The following is an 18783-nucleotide window of genomic DNA, read 5'->3' as shown; positions in this document are numbered from 1 at the left end:
GCATGGCCAGCATCACCCCGGGACGCCGCGATAAAGGCGTCGAGAGGCTGCAGGGGGGGGGGGTTCAGGAGGGGGTTGCAAAACTCACCGTTGCCGCCTTGTACCTGCCGGCTCTTCGCACCGGGACGCCGAGCGCCAGCGCGCAGCAGCAGCAGCAGATGACCAGGAGAGTCCGCATCCTCGCCGCCGTCGGGAGCCGCGGAGGTAGCAGAGGCAGGGGGGGGGCGGTGCGGGTTAGGGTGCGGGTAAGGGTGCGGGTGCCGGGAGTCACAGGGCTGCGGGCTGCGAGGCGACTCCTCTTTAAATAGACTCTGATTTCTTTGTTCCGCTCACTTTTTCTTCCACATACACTTTTTTTTTTTTTTTTTTTTTTTTTTTTTAACTGCCCGGGGCCGATAATACCACCCGCCACCATGTGACTCTTAACTCTTTCTCTGCCGTCAAGCAGAACCAGATGACGCGCTGCGCGCTCGCCCACCTGCGGTTCCAGTCCTCACAGCATCCGCGACGCCGGTTAATCGCTTTAAGATGGAAATATATACTTATATATAAACCACGCGTTTTAATGTCAACAGAGGCTGAACCCCACAACATATGGGAATGGGATTTTTATAACAGTATTACAATAAACAGGCACCAACCAACCAGAAAAAAAAAAACATAAATCCGAGTTATTAGGAGGAAACTTTTTTTTTCTTTCCCCTCCAAACTTACATACCGAAGTGATTTTCACTTTCTTTTTTCCCATTACCATTTTTAACATTCTTTTTTTTCTTTTTAAACAATGTTTTTTTTTTCCCTTTTACAGCTTTCATCTGGGTTTCATCTGCCGCTGGATGGGCGCTTACTAGAACATCCTGAATTTCAACACTGATAGTTTTATAGTGTCTTATTCTTAAGTTGTATTGTAGTATGCATCAGTGTGTTCTAATACATAACCAGCTGACATCATTTCTGCAATACAGTAGTCAACATTTGCTTCTGGTTAAAAAACAAACAAACAAACAAACCAACAAAACCTCCCATTATCTTGTTTTCTTGTAAACTTCCAGTCTGAGTCCTCATATAAGGATATGCAGTTTTGAGTTTTATGCAACTTGAATTTCATTCCACTCAACACCGATTCGATGTCGTACGTATAATGTAGTATACAGAAGCCCCTGCAAAGACAAAACCAACATTAGGGGTTTTCAACTCAACTTTTTTTTTGCAAAGATTATTGAGTAGTGTATGTGAATTCCACTGACCGTCATGTTGGAAATCGGAGAGAAACGCAAGATCGACCTAGACGTGCGACAAAATGATAGATATGAAAAGGAACCCGCCACTTTCAGGGGTATGGCGTCACAGTGCAGTGCACTAAAACATAGAAGCATTCTTTTCTTTTTACCAAAAACGCTTGATTTATAATTAACTGGTTTCCTCACTGATCAGTTTCCATTGATTCCGATTCAATGTCATAGTAGTTTGTTTTAACCAAAATGCATAACAAACAAGCATGTTTGTAGTTGGCCGCCCGTTTGTTTGCATTCGATGAAACACTTGCCAGCGCACAGCTGCACGTGTGAGTCGAAGTGAGGTTGGAGAGAAGGCCGGGCTAGAGAGCCGGTCGCTCTCGGAGAGAGACTTTTACTTCTATCAACCTGTCATTTAGTTTCACGTCTGCCTGGGTCCCCCAGCAAACTTAACGTCCTCGATAAAAGGCTAAAACGAGCTAAAACGGACAAAAATCAAACCCCAGCTCACTCTAATTGGCCTCCTGGAGTCATTAATCCGCACCCAGAGACATGAATTACAGCCCCTGTCCAGAAATGAGTAGTGCCACTTTCTAATAAAGTCCTTCTCTTATTTCATTTCACTCCGTTTCTGGAATAACGGGCCTGATGTGGCCCGGAGATTGCAATTTCTTCATAGTTATTCCGATTTTATTAGTCCCCGCCCCCCCCTTTTCATGTCTAAAAACTCCTCAGAAAACCCGCCGTCCATTAAACGGGAAAGCACCGCCGAATTCTTCGCCACCATTAGCGGTTGTAATTACAGAAATGATCTCAAAGTGAGTCACGGAGAATGTTTCCTGCACCGTGGGTCAGGAGCCTCCAGTGGGTCTGGGAGTCGAGCAGCTACAGGCGTTTTATCTGGCAGCTGCAAAAATACCCCCCGACCACCCCTTCAACTTGACCAGCATTAATAAATGCTGCATCTTCATTGCGGTTTTTGTTCTCATGAAAACATCCCGGAACTGGTGCGGTCGGCTGTTTCTTATCATCGTTGTCTCTTTTGTTATTTATCATCTTTGAGTTCTTCTTTTCTTCTCTAAACTCAGTAGACAAAATGTCACATTTATTTAATTCGAAAGGTGGGATAGTTTTTGATCTGAATATATTCATGTTTGTGTGTTGGTTAAACAAGCTAAATCCCCACAGACTCACATTGAAATAGAATTAGCAAAACGTACCTGACTGAAAGGCAGCTTACAGTTTTATGCCACCTATACATCTAAAGACTTTAAAGATTTGGAAAAGACTCGTGTAAAATTATCAGCTTACATCTAAAGACTAGATTTTAGATATTTAAGTCTCAACCTAGTTTCACACTAGACTGAGAGTAGGATTTTAAAAAGACTACTAGTACTACTTACACCTTAAGACCTTGAAAAGATTTGGAAAAAAAACACGGAAAACCACAACTAAATTCTTTCGGCAATTTTTTCCTGCCATACAATGTTTTCGCCGGGTATTCGCAGATCCTCCGCTATTTCAGTCCATCGCCTTTCCTTCTCCGCTCAGTCGTAATGTGTCGGAGAGTTGACGTCGTACAAACCGGGCTGTTCTGCTTACAGCTCAACCAACCGCTGCTCTTTGTGGACGGTCCATACCGAGCAGGACGTCCTGTCATCCATACTGCAAAGAAATACCGTCTCTGCCGCCGATACCTCTCTGGCGATTACTTGTCTACCAGGTTCCTTTTTCGGGTTTTGTTGGAGCTCATCTATCGGTTGTTGATTGTGTTACATCACCATTGCGATAATGTCTAACACATTTGTCGTAAGCCAAAGACTAGGAAAAGACTGATCTAAGACTAGAAGATGACGATCTTACATTTTAATGACCGAGATGATTGGGGGGGACTCCTGTAAAACTCTTAAGATTTCCCTCTGACTTTTAATTTCAAGTCTGCAACTTTGAAAATTGTTAGGCGTAAACCCAGCATAAGGCATAAAAGGGGGGAATCGACGCCGGTGGAAATTAATCAGGATCTGTTGCCGTAGAGGGAACACAAATATCCTGATGTTTTTTTGGGATTGCTGTGATTGTTTTTTTTGGATGCAACAAACACCAGATTTTGGTGCACGAGATTTTTTTTGAGGTTCTATTTAAAGCTATTTACTTGGCAGAATCTCACCACTGAATTGCTGATGTTTTCAGTCCTAAAACTGTCCAGACCACATTGTCTTTTAATTATCTGATGACTTAAATCTGATGCGGTTTCTTGTATAACCCTAACAAAGCTCTGCACCCCCCACCGCTACCAAAATACTGTTTTGTTTTGTTTTTTCTTCTAAAGTGAAGCAAACCAGTGTTGTACAAAATAATTTTCGTTACGTGGCTGCCGTGTTTTAAGACATGTATGTCCTTGGAGAATTTTCTCTCAAAGCAGAAACTCTCAAACACTTCACCATTCAGGACCAACCTTAAAACTGGGTTGAATCACTAATACAGTGTTTCCTTTTTGTATTTTAAATTAAGTGTTTCCTCTTAGTTTCCATAACAAAAGATCTGGAAAAGTTTTCTGTTTCCAGGCTCCATCCGTGAGTCAACAGGGGGCGCCGGTTTGCTCGAACTCCATTGAAAACAAGCTTTTGAGAAGGCGGGCGCTTGTTTTTCTCCTGTTTACATCCAATTTAAGCGGGAATTGCAGTTCGCAGTCATAAAAACCGAGCCAATGGTTTCCACGGTCGATCATGTGGCTGACAGTGGAATCACTGAGCCCGCAATAAGGTCAGAAAAGTACGAGCTGGCTGTGTTTACACAGAAAATCACTGCGTCTCTTGTCATTTCTAAGGCGGTTAGTGTATGAGTCTCGATGTGAGGTGATTTGAGTTAAGTAATATGTATGTGATGACTTTTCAAACAGGTAGACTAATACCCCCGCAGGGTACTGTTTACCGTGCTAAGCTAGATAGCATGCACGTCTGTGATTTGAAGCGGAGAACCAAAGAGCCTCTTTCGTCTCCTTCGACGATATCATCAGGTGCGAGACTGGCAAGTCCGCCAAAGGCTTGTGTGTTCCTTAAAACTTGGGAAAAAATTGAACTGGGTCTGAAAGGATCTCAGCCTCGGTCTTTGATTCCCTCAAACTCCTAAATCAGTCAAATCTTGCTCCTATGATGGTATCAGGACAGTTGTCATCACGCAAATTACAGAAACAAGCTGCCTCATGTTCCCCGCAGGTGGGGGCCGACACACTTTCCCCCTCGGTATTTCTTTACAAGCCGTGGCAGCCGTCCAGCCCGTGACAGCAGCTCTGAAGTAGAAAGACAAACGTGCTTCAAAAATCAAGATTCAAGTGGCTGCCAACTCCAGTAAATATCTGCTTACTTGACGTAGTGTGGGAGACGAAAGGGCCGCAGCGTCACATGACATTTTTTGGCCCGAAACCCCTTTGGTTTGATGGTACACTGACTTGAATCAGAGTTTTTGTGACCCGCTGTTGTTCCTCCTCCTCATATCTCAGCGTTGACCTCTTGCTCTGTGACACCTGAGCTCTCCGTGCACGGGACTCCCGCTGGCCCACGTGCTTTCTGCAGGTGGTTGACGGGCTCGGACTGTCAGGGTCAGTCAGTTATAGATGGCGCTGAAGTAAAAAGAAAAACAAGGCCCCTCAGCGGTAGGTAGTATCCTGGGTGCACGTTTTACAGGCAGGGAAGCGCTTTGGTGAGTGAAACACCAACTGAAATATCAAATGTTTTGTTTGTTTGCCAAGTTCTGATGAAGGTTCCTTCCTCTTTGCCTTCAAACTACAAGCTTCCCCGTGACAAACTAACTGGGGTTATCACTGTTGAGTTTTCCCAGCTCAGTTAGAGTCAGCATTCTTCATTATAACAAGATAGCATGAGAAGACTTGTATTATAATTATTATTTTTTTCTATTATTTTATTTGAGCTCAATTTTAGAAGCTGCAGAGAGCACCAGCCAAAACAATAGATTTAGAAATGAGTCCAATCCCTCACCTCATATGAAAACAAAATCTGTTGCTGCGAATCAGCATCTTGCCTTTTGATGTTATTAAATGTTAAGAAGGATCCATGAAGCCACCTGAGAGTGTTCCCTTTATTTCTTTCATATTTCAGCATTCAACCGCTGATGTAGAAAATGAACTCCTTGCCGCTTTGTAAAAAAACATAACAGAGTGACACCTGCGAGTCACTCTGTCTCATCAGTGTTTTGCTTTGCCTTTGTCCAGGTGAAATCAAGCCGCAGATAAACTCCTCGGAGAAAACTGACGGCCTCGTTGTGATGCAGCAGCCGTGGGCACATATTATGACGATGCGTCGTCACAAAAAAAAAAGATGTTGAAAAGATGTGCATGGCGTGTCGTCCTGGGGAGCCGACGTTGACATTTTGTCGGTTTATGGGGCTCAGCTTCTTTCTGTGTGGCGGCTCAGGTGTGGATTTCTTTTACTTTTGAGATTCATTAGCAATTTTTTTGTCCATAGTGTACAGAGTAACTTGTTGGAGAGGCTTTTCCAGCTGCTCGTTTGTACGCATTTATATTAAAATGAAAAGCTCAAAGTTAAGTATTTTCTTCAAACTCCTTCTGGTTTCAGTTGCTGTGGTAAATATTGAGCGGCGGTACGTAGAACCTGCTACAACCTCCATTATAAAACACCTCAGTGATCATAGCAGAGAAGGACTCTGTCATTTGTTCAATATTGCCCACCTGTGATGCCGTGTCATTGATTTTTATGTGAATATATCTATCGAGAATTGTGATTTACAATTTTTCTGTTTAAAGATGCTCGGTTCCAAGGACAACCAAAGATGAGACAATCCTTTAACGGACCAGCACTGCTGACCGTCATCTAAAAAACTTTTCCTCTCTTTCCAGCCTTGATATCTAGTATGTATGATATACACATTAGTGTGTATGTGTGTGTATATACATATTGGATATATATATGTGTGTGTGTGTGTGTGTCTGTGTGTACAGGACTGTCTCAGAAAATTAGAATATTGTGATAAAGTTCTTCTGCAATGAAATTACAAAAACAAAAATGTCATACATTCTGGATTCATTACAAATCAACTGAAAAATTGCAAGCCTTTTATTATTTTAATATTGCTGATTATGGCTTGCATCTTAAGAAAACTCAAAAATCCTATCTCAAAACATTAGAATATCATGAAAAAGTAATTTTTGTTTTTTTAACTGCATTACAGAAGATAAAGAACTTTATCACAATATTCTAATTTTCTGAAACAGTCCTGTATATATATTTAAAGTCACTGTTCAGCTTTGCCAACTATTGATAAGTTTGATATCACTTCTCATATTTGAGGGCTGAATGAAGTTGTGTTTGTGAACTCCAAAGCACCTAAAAAAAAAGAAAGAATTTTGGTGCGGAATGAAAAGAAAAGAAAGAAACAATGAAAGAAAGGAAAACGTTCTCCAGAAATGTCTCAAGAAATCATGCATGGAGGTGGTCGGGGAGACATTTGTTTGAAAGTAAATAGTTCCTCATGAAACTGGATTATCTCAAGTAGCTGGGTCATGATTTCTGGAACGATACATAACTATTGATTTTTTTAATGCCTTTTTGGCACTTTGCGGCTCACAAACAGCCTCCCTGTTTCATTTTGTGTTTGATGGGAAGCAGACGTTTTTCCATTCGAACCACAACAAGCTCATGTGCAAAGATGCAGAACAAGCAACACACAGGCAGGAACAAATGTGGTTCTTTTACTCTGCCGTTCAAACTATTCTTTCAAGATCTGGTGTTCCTATCACAGCACCCAAAACCGATGTGCCTGACACAGAGGCATCATGTTATGTTTTCAAAGACTGGAATAGTATCTTAATTTTTTTCAGATTTTTTTTTTTGAAAAAAGTAAAAAACAACATTCAACATTATCTTCCTAAGTACTTTTTCACATAATTGAAAATAATCAAATATCCTATTCAGATATAAAAAAAAAATGCCCTTTGATGAATTCATTTTACTGCCACATAATTGACCTGTAGTTAATGAAATCTATCATCTAATTTTTGGAAATACAAAAAAAAAAAAAAGAAGTCTTTAAAAATGATGGTCACTCATGTAGAATGCACCAGCTTATACTTTCAGAAACATCTTGTGAGTACCCCTTTGCTGTTTGGCACAGCAGGGTGGTCCTGAATAGATTGTCCTGCCATAAAAAAGGTCACTGGTTGAACCTCTTGCCACTGCAAAGGTGTCCATCAACTGCTGTGTGTCCCTTTAATTAAACACTGAACCATTGTGTGTGTGTTTGGAGTAGACATCCCAGTCTAAAACAGACCAGCCCCTTAGCAATGTGCCGCTGTAAACCTATGAAATGTGATCTGGGGGTTTGAACTAAAATCTCCAACCTGGCAACAGATTCCTATCTGGCAACTGAGTCACACGCAAAGAGCGGATCAAGTGTTCCACATGGCGGCGATACTCAGCCCCTCATCCCGAGCCAAGGGTTAAAGTCGAATAATTCGCTTCCTGTCATTATGATACCTCCTGTATAATGTGAAACACTGGCTCAGAAAAAGCTCAGCCCCGAATCTGCTGCCTTAGAAATCCATCTTTCATACGGCTGCTCATGGGTTCGTGTCAGCCGCACTTTTCAAAACAAAGGCCACATGTGTCCATTTAATGCAAACCAGACGTGTACGCGGAGGCAGCCGGCTTGCAGTGGCCCGCCTCCTCTGATGAATAACCGCTCTGAAGGGGGTTCAGTGAACCCGATGGGGGTTATTAGCGGGTTCGGAGGCATTAAACCTCTTTTTTTTACTCCATTTTCCCTCACCTTGGCTGAACCCGGGGCCAGGACTTGCCACAAAAAAAGGGCCAAAGGGTTGATGGGAGAAAGGAGGTAGATCAAAACAGGTGAGCTGACGCTGCTCAACTGGGTCCCCTTTAAGGCCATCAGCCCCTCACTGTCATCTGTGGTCATGTCTGCAGTTTTCCTACTTGGGGTTTATTTTGGCTGACGTCAAGTGGCTGCAGGTTCTGTGATGAACTCAACCAAATGTGTGTGAGCCAAATGGGTTTCCAGCCTTTGTTGTTATCATTTACAATTGTTTCCTTTGTGCATTTCTGAGACAGCACAGTGCAAGTTATCTCTGAAGGGGATCAGCCAAGTGTTACGATCCTCAATAACCTTTATGCTGTGCGAAACGTGTCAGAAGTTGGGTTTCGCAACGTGGCCAAGCAATTCGGTTGTTCTGTTTAAGTACTAAGACCGGTACGATGCATGGCGCCAAACAGGTACCCGGGGACGGGTAGAGAAATTCAAACAAAATAAACAAGAAAAAACCTTGAGAGAATTCTCATCTGTCTCCATGTGTTGCAGCATAAGCCACGAACATCAGGAGGAGAAATCCTGACATATTTACAGTGTCCTGCTTGAGGAAAAGACTGGGGAAGTCACACTGCGTAGACAATTGTTTAAAAGCTACAACATACTATAATCTGTGGTGAATCTGAAATTATAAAAAAAAAAAAAAACCCGTCTGGTAGATCTGTTATCCTCCGTTCTGTAGTGTGTGATGTTCGTGACTGGTTGGCTGTTCCTGCACAACTGTATCAGATACAATTATTATAGATAATAATTGTTTGTATATGCATAGTATAAAAATGTTTGGTGGGTAAAACTCATTTTCTAATGAGTTTCAAATGAGTCAATTTAAAGTCAAGTCTGTGACACTTGGCGCCAGTGCCGCAAATACTCTCAGGACTCCTCTCGAACAAATGCACTGTGAATTCAAACATACCAAGGAAGAAACTGAGTAAGTCAGTCTGATGCGTTGACCTCGCTGATCCCTTTATTTTTTGCATCACCCTGCTTTTTTTTCGTTTGTTTTTTTTCTCAGTGCTCCAGTTAGCTGCATTCCAGCAGACGATGAGAGTTCCTCCATCGAAAGATGGAGCTCCTCAGCAGGCCAAAGAAAACCTTTTCAAGGTAAATAAAGCAATATTCCAGCTCTTTGACTTCCTGAAATGAGCGTGAACTCATGAAAATCCTGCAATCTTTGCTGACCTCTGTTGGTAATTTAAAAAAATGCAACCAGATTTTATGCATATCCACTCGATATTGTGTAAAGGCAGAATTGTTACAGTTGGCCACCTCATCTACAGAGATATGGCTCCATCAAAAAACTTCTCCTGGTCAGGATTGCGCTTTGACTTCCCCAAAGCTAAGTGTCTTTGCTGCTCGTCTTCTGTGTCTTGCTTTCGAGACGATGTCCTTTCCTGCGGTCCATTTCGCCCTGTTTTCGTCTGTTGTTGAGAAACCAATCGACCGGGACTACCCGAGCAGTGGGCCTTTTGTTTCCTTTTTACAGTCTGAGTTTAGCGCTAAGCAAGGAGTTTTTGAGGGGAATTAGCTCAAACGGTAGAGCGCTCGCTTTGCATGTGAGAGGTAGTGGGATCGATGCCCACATTCTCCACTGGCTTTTAAGTAATAGATCGGACAAGTTTCGTCCCCTGTTGCCCTGTACAATTGGGTTGAGGCCAAAAGTCTGGAGTTGATGATCACGGCGGTCCAAGAAGGACAACGCTCCTCTGGATGGCCTCCGTTGACTTCTGCTTCTCTTGTCGTCGCATTGGAGCGACAAGCGGGGAGCCTCTTCCCGCTGTTGCCGTAGTACGATGATGTAACGCAACGGGCGATTTTGAGTAGTATGGTTTTTGCTCTAGTTGTGGGGGCATAGCTCAGTGGCAGAGCATTTGACTGCAGATCAAGAGGTCTCCAGTTCAAATCTGGATGCCCCCTGTCCTCTTTTCCTAAATTTGAGTTCAATGCTAGCCAAAAGTGACGAAGGCTCAGCCCATGTGTCTCCCTTCATGCAATGTTCTTTCTCGCCCTTGACGAAGCACAGCGTAATTAAAGGGACTCTGGGTTTTCGGGTCAATATTTATCGTCTTTTTCGCTCCGAATTCTGTCTGACTGGGCGTTGACGGTACAGGGAAGAATTGGAAAAAGGGGAATTAGCTCAAATGGTAGAGCGCTCGCTTAGCATGCGAGAGGTAGCGGGATCGATGCCCGCATTCTCCAGCTGACCTCGAGTTGTTTGCAAGGAGAGTGCCGTTCAACCTTGCCAAGTAAATGTTTTGTTGAACCCCAGCAAGAGTGAGTGTCGTAAAACTTTTGGTCGTTCCATGAAGTAGCCTGGCAAGCAGTGCCTTTTATGGCCAACGACCCAAATCCTCCTCAACATCGCTTTGTGACGTAATGCAAGAATCCTGCCTATCTTGCGACGAGGATGGGATTCGAACCCACGCGTGCAGAGCACAATGGATTAGCAGTCCATCGCCTTAACCATTCGGCCACCTCATCTACATGGAGATGTTCCCTTAGAAAAACCGGCCAGACCGGCCACACGCAACTCTTTGAACCTCCAAGACTTAGTCACATTGTCCTTACAGGCCACAGCCGTTTACAGGGGATGAAATGGTCATCAGTTCTATGTGACACTCACATAGGGCATCATCAGAGGTTTTGTCCATTAGATGCCAACCAGCTGGATTGTGTATTTGCCACTGGACCTGTGGAGCGGTCCTTTTGCAGCTGAAGAAAATGTGAAGGAAACGTCAGCCTTCTCCTGGTCAGGATTGCGCTTTGACTTCCCCAAAGCTAAGTGTCTTTGCTGCTCGTCTTCTGTGTCTTGCTTTCGAGACGATGTCCTTTCCTGCGGTCCATTTCGCCCCGTTTTCGTTTGTTGTTGAGAAACCAATCGACCGGGACTACCCGAGCAGTGGGCCTTTTGTTTCCTTTTTACAGTCTGAGTTTAGCGCTAAGCAAGGAGTTTTTGAGGGGAATTAGCTCAAACGGTAGAGCGCTCGCTTTGCATGTGAGAGGTAGTGGGATCGATGCCCACATTCTCCACTGGCTTTTATGTAATAGATCGGACAAGTTTCGTCCCCTGTTGCCCTGTACAATTGGGTTGAGGCCAAAAGTCTGGAGTTGATGATCACGGCAGTCCAAGAAGGACAACGCTCCTCTGGATGGCCTCCGTTGACTTCTGCTTCTCTTGTCGTCGCATTGGAGCGACAAGCGGGGAGCCTCTTCCCGCTGTTGCCGTAGTACGATGACGATGCGCAACGGGCGATTTTGAGTAGTATGGTTTTTGCTCTAGTTGTGGGGGCATAGCTCAGTGGCAGAGCATTTGACTGCAGATCAAGAGGTCTCCAGTTCAAATCTGGATGCCCCCTGTCCTCTTTTCCTAAGTTTGAGTTCAATGCTAGCCAAAAGTGACGAAGGCTCAGCCCATGTGTCTCCCTTCATGCAATGTTCTTTCTCGCCCTTGACTAAGCACAGCTGATTAAAGGGACTCTGGGTTTTCGGGTCAATATTTATCGTCTTTTTCGCTCCGAATTCTGTCTGACTGGGCGTTGACGGTACAGGGAAGAATTGGAAAAAGGGGAATTAGCTCAAATGGTAGAGCGCTCGCTTAGCATGCGAGAGGTAGCGGGATCGATGCCCGCATTCTCCAGCTGACCTCGAGTTGTTTGCAAGGAGAGTGCCGTTCAACCTTGCCAAGTAAATGTTTTCTTGACCCAGAGCAAGAGTGAATGTCGTAAAACTTTTGGTCGTTCCATGAAGTAGCCTGGCAAGCAGTGCCTTTTATGGCCAACGACCCAAATCCTCCTCAACATCACTTTGTGACGTAATGCAAGAATCCTTCCTATCTTGCGACGAGGATGGGATTCGAACCCACGCGTGCAGAGCACAATGGATTAGCAGTCCATCGCCTTAACCACTCGGCCACCTCATCTACATGGAGATGTTCCCTTAGAAAAACCGGCCAGACCGGCCACACGCAACTCTTTGAACCTCCAAGACTTAGTCACATTGTCCTTACAGGCCACAGCCGTTTACAGGGGATGAAATGGTCATCGGTTCTATGTGACACTCACATAGGGCATCAAAGGTTTTGTCCATTAGATGCCAACCAGCTGGATTGTGTATTTGCCACTGGACCCGTGGAGCGGTCCTTTTGCCGCTGAAGAAAATGTGAAGGAAACATCAGCCTTCTCCTGGTCAGGATTGCGCTTTGACTTCCCCAAAGCTAAGTGTCTTTGCTGCTCGTCTTCTGTGTCTTGCTTTCGAGACGATGTCCTTTCCTGCGGTCCATTTCGCCCTGTTTTCGTCTGTTGTTGAGAAACCAATCGACCGGGACTACCCGAGCAGTGGGCCTTTTGTTTCCTTTTTACAGTCTGAGTTTAGCGCTAAGCAAGGAGTTTTTGAGGGGAATTAGCTCAAACGGTAGAGCGCTCGCTTTGCATGTGAGAGGTAGTGGGATCGATGCCCACATTCTCCACTGGCTTTTATGTAATAGATCGGACAATTTTCGTCCCCTGTTGCCCTGTACAATTGGGTTGAGGCCAAAAGTCTGGAGTTGATGATCACGGCAGTCCAAGAAGGACAACGCTCCTCTGGATGGCCTCCGTTGACTTCTGCTTCTCTTGTCGTCGCATTGGAGCGACAAGCGGGGAGCCTCTTCCCGCTGTTGCCGTAGTACGATGATGTAACGCAACGGGCGATTTTGAGTAGTATGGTTTTTGCTCTAGTTGTGGGGGCATAGCTCAGTGGCAGAGCATTTGACTGCAGATCAAGAGGTCTCCAGTTCAAATCTGGATGCCCCCTGTCCTCTTTTCCTAAGTTTGAGTTCAATGCTAGCCAAAAGTGACGAAGGCTCAGCCCATGTGTCTCCCTTCATGCAATGTTCTTTCTCGCCCTTGACTAAGCACAGCGTAATTAAAGGGACTCTGGGTTTTCGGGTCAATATTTATCGTCCTTTTCGCTCCGAATTCTGTCTGACTGGGCGTTGACGGTACAGGGAACAATTGGAAAAAGGGGAATTAGCTCAAATGGTAGAGCGCTCGCTTAGCATGCGAGAGGTAGCGGGATCGATGCCCGCATTCTCCAGCTGACCTCGAGTTGTTTGCAAGGAGAGTGCCGTTCAACCTGCTAAGTAAATGTTTTGTTGAACCCCAGCAAGAGTGAGTGTCGTAAAACTTTTGGTCGTACCATGAAGTAGCCTGGCAAGCAGTGCCTTTTATGGCCAACGACCCAAATCCTCCTCAACGTCACTTTGTGACGTAATGCAAGAATCCTTTCTATCTTGCGACGAGGATGGGATTCGAACCCACGCGTGCAGAGCACAATGGATTAGCAGTCCATCGCCTTAACCACTCGGCCACCTCATCTACATGGAGTTGCTCCCTTAGAAAAACCGTCCAGACCGGCCACACGCAACTCTTTGAACCTCCAAGACTTAGTCACATTGTCCTTACAGGCCACAGCCGTTTACAGGGGATGAAATGGTCATCGGTTCTATGTGACACTCACATAGGGCATCATCAGAGGTTTTGTCCATTAGATGCCAACCAGCTGGATTGTGTATTTGCCACTGGACCAGTGGAGCGGTCCTTTTGCAGCTGAAGAAAATGTGAAGGAAACGTCAGCCTTCTCCTGGTCAGGATTGCGCTTTGACTTCCCCAAAGCTAAGTGTCTTTGCTGCTCGTCTTCTGTGTCTTGCTTTCGAGACGATGTCCTTTCCTGCGGTCCATTTCGCCCCGTTTTCGTCTGTTGTTGAGAAACCAATCGACCGGGACTACCCGAGCAGTGGGCCTTTTGTTTCCTTTTTACAGTCTGAGTTTAGCGCTAAGCAAGGAGTTTTTGAGGGGAATTAGCTCAAACGGTAGAGCGCTCGCTTTGCATGTGAGAGGTAGTGGGATCGATGCCCACATTCTCCACTGGCTTTTATGTAATAGATCGGACAAGTTTCGTCCCCTGTTGCCCTGTACAATTGGGTTGAGGCCAAAAGTCTGGAGTTGATGATCACGGCAGTCCAAGAAGGACAACGCTCCTCTGGATGGCCTCCGTTGACTTCTGCTTCTCTTGTCGTCGCATTGGAGCGACAAGCGGGGAGCCTCTTCCCGCTGTTGCCGTAGTACGATGACGATGCGCAACGGGCGATTTTGAGTAGTATGGTTTTTGCTCTAGTTGTGGGGGCATAGCTCAGTGGCAGAGCATTTGACTGCAGATCAAGAGGTCTCCAGTTCAAATCTGGATGCCCCCTGTCCTCTTTTCCTAAGTTTGAGTTCAATGCTAGCCAAAAGTGACGAAGGCTCAGCCCATGTGTCTCTCTTCATGCAATGTTCTTTCTCGCCCTTGACTAAGCACAGCGTAATTAAAGGGACTCTGGGTTTTCGGGTCAATATTTATCGTCCTTTTCGCTCCGAATTCTGTCTGACTGGGCGTTGACGGTACAGGGAAGAATTGGAAAAAGGGGAATTAGCTCAAATGGTAGAGCGCTCGCTTAGCATGCGAGAGGTAGCGGGATCGATGCCCGCATTCTCCAGCTGACCTCGAGTTGTTTGCAAGGAGAGTGCCGTTCAACCTTGCCAAGTAAATGTTTTCTTGACCCAGAGCAAGAGTGAATGTCGTAAAACTTTGGGTCGTACCATGAAGTAGCCTGGCAAGCAGTGCCTTTTATGGCCAACGACCCAAATCCTCCTCAACATCACTTTGTGACGTAATGCAAGAATCCTTCCTATCTTGCGACGAGGATGGGATTCGAACCCACGCGTGCAGAGCACAATGGATTAGCAGTCCATCGCCTTAACCACTCGGCCACCTCATCTACATGGAGATGTTCCCTTAGAAAAACCGTCCAGACCGGCCACACGCAACTCTTTGAACCTCCAAGACTTAGTCACATTGTCCTTACAGGCCACAGCCGTTTACAGGGGATGAAATGGTCATCGGTTCTATGTGACACTCACATAGGGCATCAAAGGTTTTGTCCATTAGATGCCAACCAGCTGGATTGTGTATTTGCCACTGGACCCGTGGAGCGGTCCTTTTGCCGCTGAAGAAAATGTGAAGGAAACATCAGCCTTCTCCTGGTCAGGATTGCGCTTTGACTTCCCCAAAGCTAAGTGTCTTTGCTGCTCGTCTTCTGTGTCTTGCTTTCGAGACGATGTCCTTTCCTGCGGTCCATTTCGCCCCGTTTTCGTCTGTTGTTGAGAAACCAATCGACCGGGACTACCCGAGCAGTGGGCCTTTTGTTTCCTTTTTACAGTCTGAGTTTAGCGCTAAGCAAGGAGTTTTTGAGGGGAATTAGCTCAAACGGTAGAGCGCTCGCTTTGCATGTGAGAGGTAGTGGGATCGATGCCCACATTCTCCACTGGCTTTTAAGTAATAGATCGGACAAGTTTCGTCCCCTGTTGCCCTGTACAATTGGGTTGAGGCCAAAAGTCTGGAGTTGATGATCACGGCGGTCCAAGAAGGACAACGCTCCTCTGGATGGCCTCCGTTGACTTCTGCTTCTCTTGTCGTCGCATTGGAGCGACAAGCGGGGAGCCTCTTCCCGCTGTTGCCGTAGTACGATGACGATGCGCAACGGGCGATTTTGAGTAGTATGGTTTTTGCTCTAGTTGTGGGGGCATAGCTCAGTGGCAGAGCATTTGACTGCAGATCAAGAGGTCTCCAGTTCAAATCTGGATGCCCCCTGTCCTCTTTTCCTAAGTTTGAGTTCAATGCTAGCCAAAAGTGACGAAGGCTCAGCCCATGTGTCTCCCTTCATGCAATGTTCTTTCTCGCCCTTGACTAAGCACAGCTGATTAAAGGGACTCTGGGTTTTCGGGTCAATATTTATCGTCTTTTTCGCTCCGAATTCTGTCTGACTGGGCGTTGACGGTACAGGGAACAATTGGAAAAAGGGGAATTAGCTCAAATGGTAGAGCGCTCGCTTAGCATGCGAGAGGTAGCGGGATCGATGCCCGCATTCTCCAGCTGACCTCGAGTTGTTTGCAAGGAGAGTGCCGTTCAACCTGCTAAGTAAATGTTTTGTTGAACCCCAGCAAGAGTGAGTGTCGTAAAACTTTTGGTCGTACCATGAAGTAGCCTGGCAAGCAGTGCCTTTTATGGCCAACGACCCAAATCCTCCTCAACGTCACTTTGTGACGTAATGCAAGAATCCTTTCTATCTTGCGACGAGGATGGGATTCGAACCCACGCGTGCAGAGCACAATGGATTAGCAGTCCATCGCCTTAACCACTCGGCCACCTCATCTACATGGAGATGCCCCCTTAGAAAAACCGTCCAGACCGGCCACACGCAACTCTTTGAACCTCCAAGACTTAGTCACATTGTCCTTACAGGCCACAGCCGTTTACAGGGGATGAAATGGTCATCGGTTCTATGTGACACTCACATAGGGCATCATCAGAGGTTTTGTCCATTAGATGCCAACCAGCTGGATTGTGTATTTGCCACTGGACCAGTGGAGCGGTCCTTTTGCAGCTGAAGAAAATGTGAAGGAAACGTCAGCCTTCTCCTGGTCAGGATTGCGCTTTGACTTCCCCAAAGCTAAGTGTCTTTGCTGCTCGTCTTCTGTGTCTTGCTTTCGAGACGATGTCCTTTCCTGCGGTCCATTTCGCCCCGTTTTCGTCTGTTGTTGAGAAACCAATCGACCGGGACTACCCGAGCAGTGGGCCTTTTGTTTCCTTTTTACAGTCTGAGTTTAGCGCTAAGCAAGGAGTTTTTGAGGGGAATTAGCTCAAACGGTAGAGCGCTCGCTTTGCATGTGAGAGGTAGTGGGATCGATGCCCACATTCTCCACTGGCTTTTATGTAATAGATCGGACAAGTTTCGTCCCCTGTTGCCCTGTACAATTGGGTTGAGGCCAAAAGTCTGGAGTTGATGATCACGGCAGTCCAAGAAGGACAACGCTCCTCTGGATGGCCTCCGTTGACTTCTGCTTCTCTTGTCGTCGCATTGGAGCGACAAGCGGGGAGCCTCTTCCCGCTGTTGCCGTAGTACGATGACGATGCGCAACGGGCGATTTTGAGTAGTATGGTTTTTGCTCTAGTTGTGGGGGCATAGCTCAGTGGCAGAGCATTTGACTGCAGATCAAGAGGTCTCCAGTTCAAATCTGGATGCCCCCTGTCCTCTTTTCCTAAGTTTGAGTTCAATGCTAGCCAAAAGTGACGAAGGCTCAGCCCATGTGTCTCCCTTCATGCAATGTTCTTTCTCGCCCTTGACTAAGCACAGCGTAATTAAAGGGACTCTGGGTTTTCGGGTCAATATTTATCGTCTTTTTCGCTCCGAATTCTGTCTGACTGGGCGTTGACGGTACAGGGAACATTTGGAAAAAGGGGAATTAGCTCAAATGGTAGAGCGCTCGCTTAGCATGCGAGAGGTAGCGGGATCGATGCCCGCATTCTCCAGCTGACCTCGAGTTGTTTGCAAGGAGAGTGCCGTTCAACCTTGCCAAGTAAATGTTTTGTTGAACCCCAGCAAGAGTGAGTGTCGTAAAACTTTTGGTCGTACCATGAAGTAGCCTGGCAAGCAGTGCCTTTTATGGCCAACGACCCAAATCCTCCTCAACATCGCTTTGTGACGTAATGCAAGAATCCTGCCTATCTTGCGACGAGGATGGGATTCGAACCCACGCGTGCAGAGCACAATGGATTAGCAGTCCATCGCCTTAACCATTCGGCCACCTCATCTACATGGAGATGTTCCCTTAGAAAAACCGGCCAGACCGGCCACACGCAACTCTTTGAACCTCCAAGACTTAGTCACATTGTCCTTACAGGCCACAGCCGTTTACAGGGGATGAAATGGTCATCAGTTCTATGTGACACTCACATAGGGCATCATCAGAGGTTTTGTCCATTAGATGCCAACCAGCTGGATTGTGTATTTGCCAATGGACCCGTGGAGCGGTCCTTTTGCCGCTGAAGAAAATGTGAAGGAAACATCAGCCTTCTCCTGGTCAGGATTGCGCTTTGACTTCCCCAAAGCTAAGTGTCTTTGCTGCTCGTCTTCTGTGTCTTGTTTTCGAGACGATGTCCTTTCCGGCGGTCCATTTCGCCCCGTTTTCGTCTGTTGTTGAGAAACCAATCGACCGGGACTACCCGAGCAGTGGGCCTTTTGTTTCCTTTTTACAGTCTGAGTTTAGCGCTAAGCACGGAGTTTTTGAGGGGAATTAGCTCAAACGGTAGAGCGCTCGCTTTGCATGTGAGAGGTAGTGGGATCGATGCCCACATTCTCCACTGGCTTTTATGTAATAGATCGGACAAGTTTCGTCCCCTGTTGCCCTGTACAATTGGGTTGAGGCCAAAAGTCTGGAGTTGATGATCACGGCAGTCCAAGAAGGACAACGCTCCTCTGGATGGCCTCCGTTGACTTCTGCTTCTCTTGTCGTCGCATTGGAGCGACAAGCGGGGAGCCTCTTCCCGCTGTTGCCGTAGTACGATGATGTAACGCAACGGGCGATTTTGAGTAGTATGGTTTTTGCTCTAGTTGTGGGGGCATAGCTCAGTGGCAGAGCATTTGACTGCAGATCAAGAGGTCTCCAGTTCAAATCTGGATGCCCCCTGTCCTCTTTTCCTAAGTTTGAGTTCAATGCTAGCCAAAAGTGACGAAGGCTCAGCCCATGTGTCTCCCTTCATGCAATGTTCTTTCTCGCCCTTGACTAAGCACAGCTGATTAAAGGGACTCTGGGTTTTCGGGTCAATATTTCTCGTCTTTTTC

At 46.0% G+C, this 18783-nt stretch overlaps 1 protein-coding gene and 19 non-coding genes across 20 annotated transcripts in view; 13 read left to right on the top strand and 7 right to left on the bottom strand.

The window, feature by feature from the left end:
• mmp11a (matrix metallopeptidase 11a) overlaps positions 1-339 on the bottom strand; it is a 31298-nt gene extending 30959 nt beyond the window's left edge. Inside the window, exon 1 of the mRNA XM_086169855.1 lies at positions 89-339. Coding sequence (XP_086025981.1) covers positions 89-178 — 90 coding nt within the window. The 5' untranslated portion in view covers positions 179-339. The remainder of the gene's footprint in view (positions 1-88) is intronic.
• A 9593-nt stretch (positions 340-9932) lies between these two features.
• trnac-gca (transfer RNA cysteine (anticodon GCA)) lies at positions 9933-10004 on the top strand. The gene has a single exon. It is a non-coding gene; the product is annotated as a tRNA-Cys (tRNA).
• A 209-nt stretch (positions 10005-10213) lies between these two features.
• Positions 10214-10286, top strand: trnaa-agc (transfer RNA alanine (anticodon AGC)). The gene has a single exon. It is a non-coding gene; the product is annotated as a tRNA-Ala (tRNA).
• A 200-nt stretch (positions 10287-10486) lies between these two features.
• trnas-gcu (transfer RNA serine (anticodon GCU)) lies at positions 10487-10568 on the bottom strand. The gene has a single exon. It is a non-coding gene; the product is annotated as a tRNA-Ser (tRNA).
• Positions 10569-11371: 803 nt separating this feature from the next.
• trnac-gca (transfer RNA cysteine (anticodon GCA)) lies at positions 11372-11443 on the top strand. The gene has a single exon. It is a non-coding gene; the product is annotated as a tRNA-Cys (tRNA).
• A 208-nt stretch (positions 11444-11651) lies between these two features.
• trnaa-agc (transfer RNA alanine (anticodon AGC)) lies at positions 11652-11724 on the top strand. Its single transcript has one exon. It is a non-coding gene; the product is annotated as a tRNA-Ala (tRNA).
• A 200-nt stretch (positions 11725-11924) lies between these two features.
• Positions 11925-12006, bottom strand: trnas-gcu (transfer RNA serine (anticodon GCU)). The gene has a single exon. It is a non-coding gene; the product is annotated as a tRNA-Ser (tRNA).
• An 800-nt stretch (positions 12007-12806) lies between these two features.
• On the top strand, positions 12807-12878 carry trnac-gca (transfer RNA cysteine (anticodon GCA)). Its single transcript has one exon. It is a non-coding gene; the product is annotated as a tRNA-Cys (tRNA).
• A 209-nt stretch (positions 12879-13087) lies between these two features.
• Positions 13088-13160, top strand: trnaa-agc (transfer RNA alanine (anticodon AGC)). The gene has a single exon. It is a non-coding gene; the product is annotated as a tRNA-Ala (tRNA).
• A 199-nt stretch (positions 13161-13359) lies between these two features.
• trnas-gcu (transfer RNA serine (anticodon GCU)) lies at positions 13360-13441 on the bottom strand. Its single transcript has one exon. It is a non-coding gene; the product is annotated as a tRNA-Ser (tRNA).
• Positions 13442-14244: 803 nt separating this feature from the next.
• Positions 14245-14316, top strand: trnac-gca (transfer RNA cysteine (anticodon GCA)). Its single transcript has one exon. It is a non-coding gene; the product is annotated as a tRNA-Cys (tRNA).
• Positions 14317-14525: 209 nt separating this feature from the next.
• Positions 14526-14598, top strand: trnaa-agc (transfer RNA alanine (anticodon AGC)). Its single transcript has one exon. It is a non-coding gene; the product is annotated as a tRNA-Ala (tRNA).
• A 200-nt stretch (positions 14599-14798) lies between these two features.
• On the bottom strand, positions 14799-14880 carry trnas-gcu (transfer RNA serine (anticodon GCU)). Its single transcript has one exon. It is a non-coding gene; the product is annotated as a tRNA-Ser (tRNA).
• Positions 14881-15680: 800 nt separating this feature from the next.
• trnac-gca (transfer RNA cysteine (anticodon GCA)) lies at positions 15681-15752 on the top strand. The gene has a single exon. It is a non-coding gene; the product is annotated as a tRNA-Cys (tRNA).
• Positions 15753-15960: 208 nt separating this feature from the next.
• Positions 15961-16033, top strand: trnaa-agc (transfer RNA alanine (anticodon AGC)). Its single transcript has one exon. It is a non-coding gene; the product is annotated as a tRNA-Ala (tRNA).
• A 199-nt stretch (positions 16034-16232) lies between these two features.
• trnas-gcu (transfer RNA serine (anticodon GCU)) lies at positions 16233-16314 on the bottom strand. The gene has a single exon. It is a non-coding gene; the product is annotated as a tRNA-Ser (tRNA).
• An 803-nt stretch (positions 16315-17117) lies between these two features.
• On the top strand, positions 17118-17189 carry trnac-gca (transfer RNA cysteine (anticodon GCA)). Its single transcript has one exon. It is a non-coding gene; the product is annotated as a tRNA-Cys (tRNA).
• A 209-nt stretch (positions 17190-17398) lies between these two features.
• On the top strand, positions 17399-17471 carry trnaa-agc (transfer RNA alanine (anticodon AGC)). Its single transcript has one exon. It is a non-coding gene; the product is annotated as a tRNA-Ala (tRNA).
• A 200-nt stretch (positions 17472-17671) lies between these two features.
• trnas-gcu (transfer RNA serine (anticodon GCU)) lies at positions 17672-17753 on the bottom strand. The gene has a single exon. It is a non-coding gene; the product is annotated as a tRNA-Ser (tRNA).
• An 803-nt stretch (positions 17754-18556) lies between these two features.
• Positions 18557-18628, top strand: trnac-gca (transfer RNA cysteine (anticodon GCA)). The gene has a single exon. It is a non-coding gene; the product is annotated as a tRNA-Cys (tRNA).
• Positions 18629-18783: the final 155 nt, after the last annotated feature.

Source organism: Fistularia commersonii, chromosome 22 (genome assembly GCF_037954325.1).
Source record: "Fistularia commersonii isolate RoL2024-O1a breed Wild chromosome 22, RoL_Fcom_v1.0, whole genome shotgun sequence".
Classification (NCBI taxonomy): domain Eukaryota; kingdom Metazoa; phylum Chordata; class Actinopteri; order Syngnathiformes; family Fistulariidae; genus Fistularia; species Fistularia commersonii.
The sequence above is the reverse complement of the archived record's forward strand: the minus strand, read 5'-3'. Positions and strand labels throughout refer to the sequence as shown.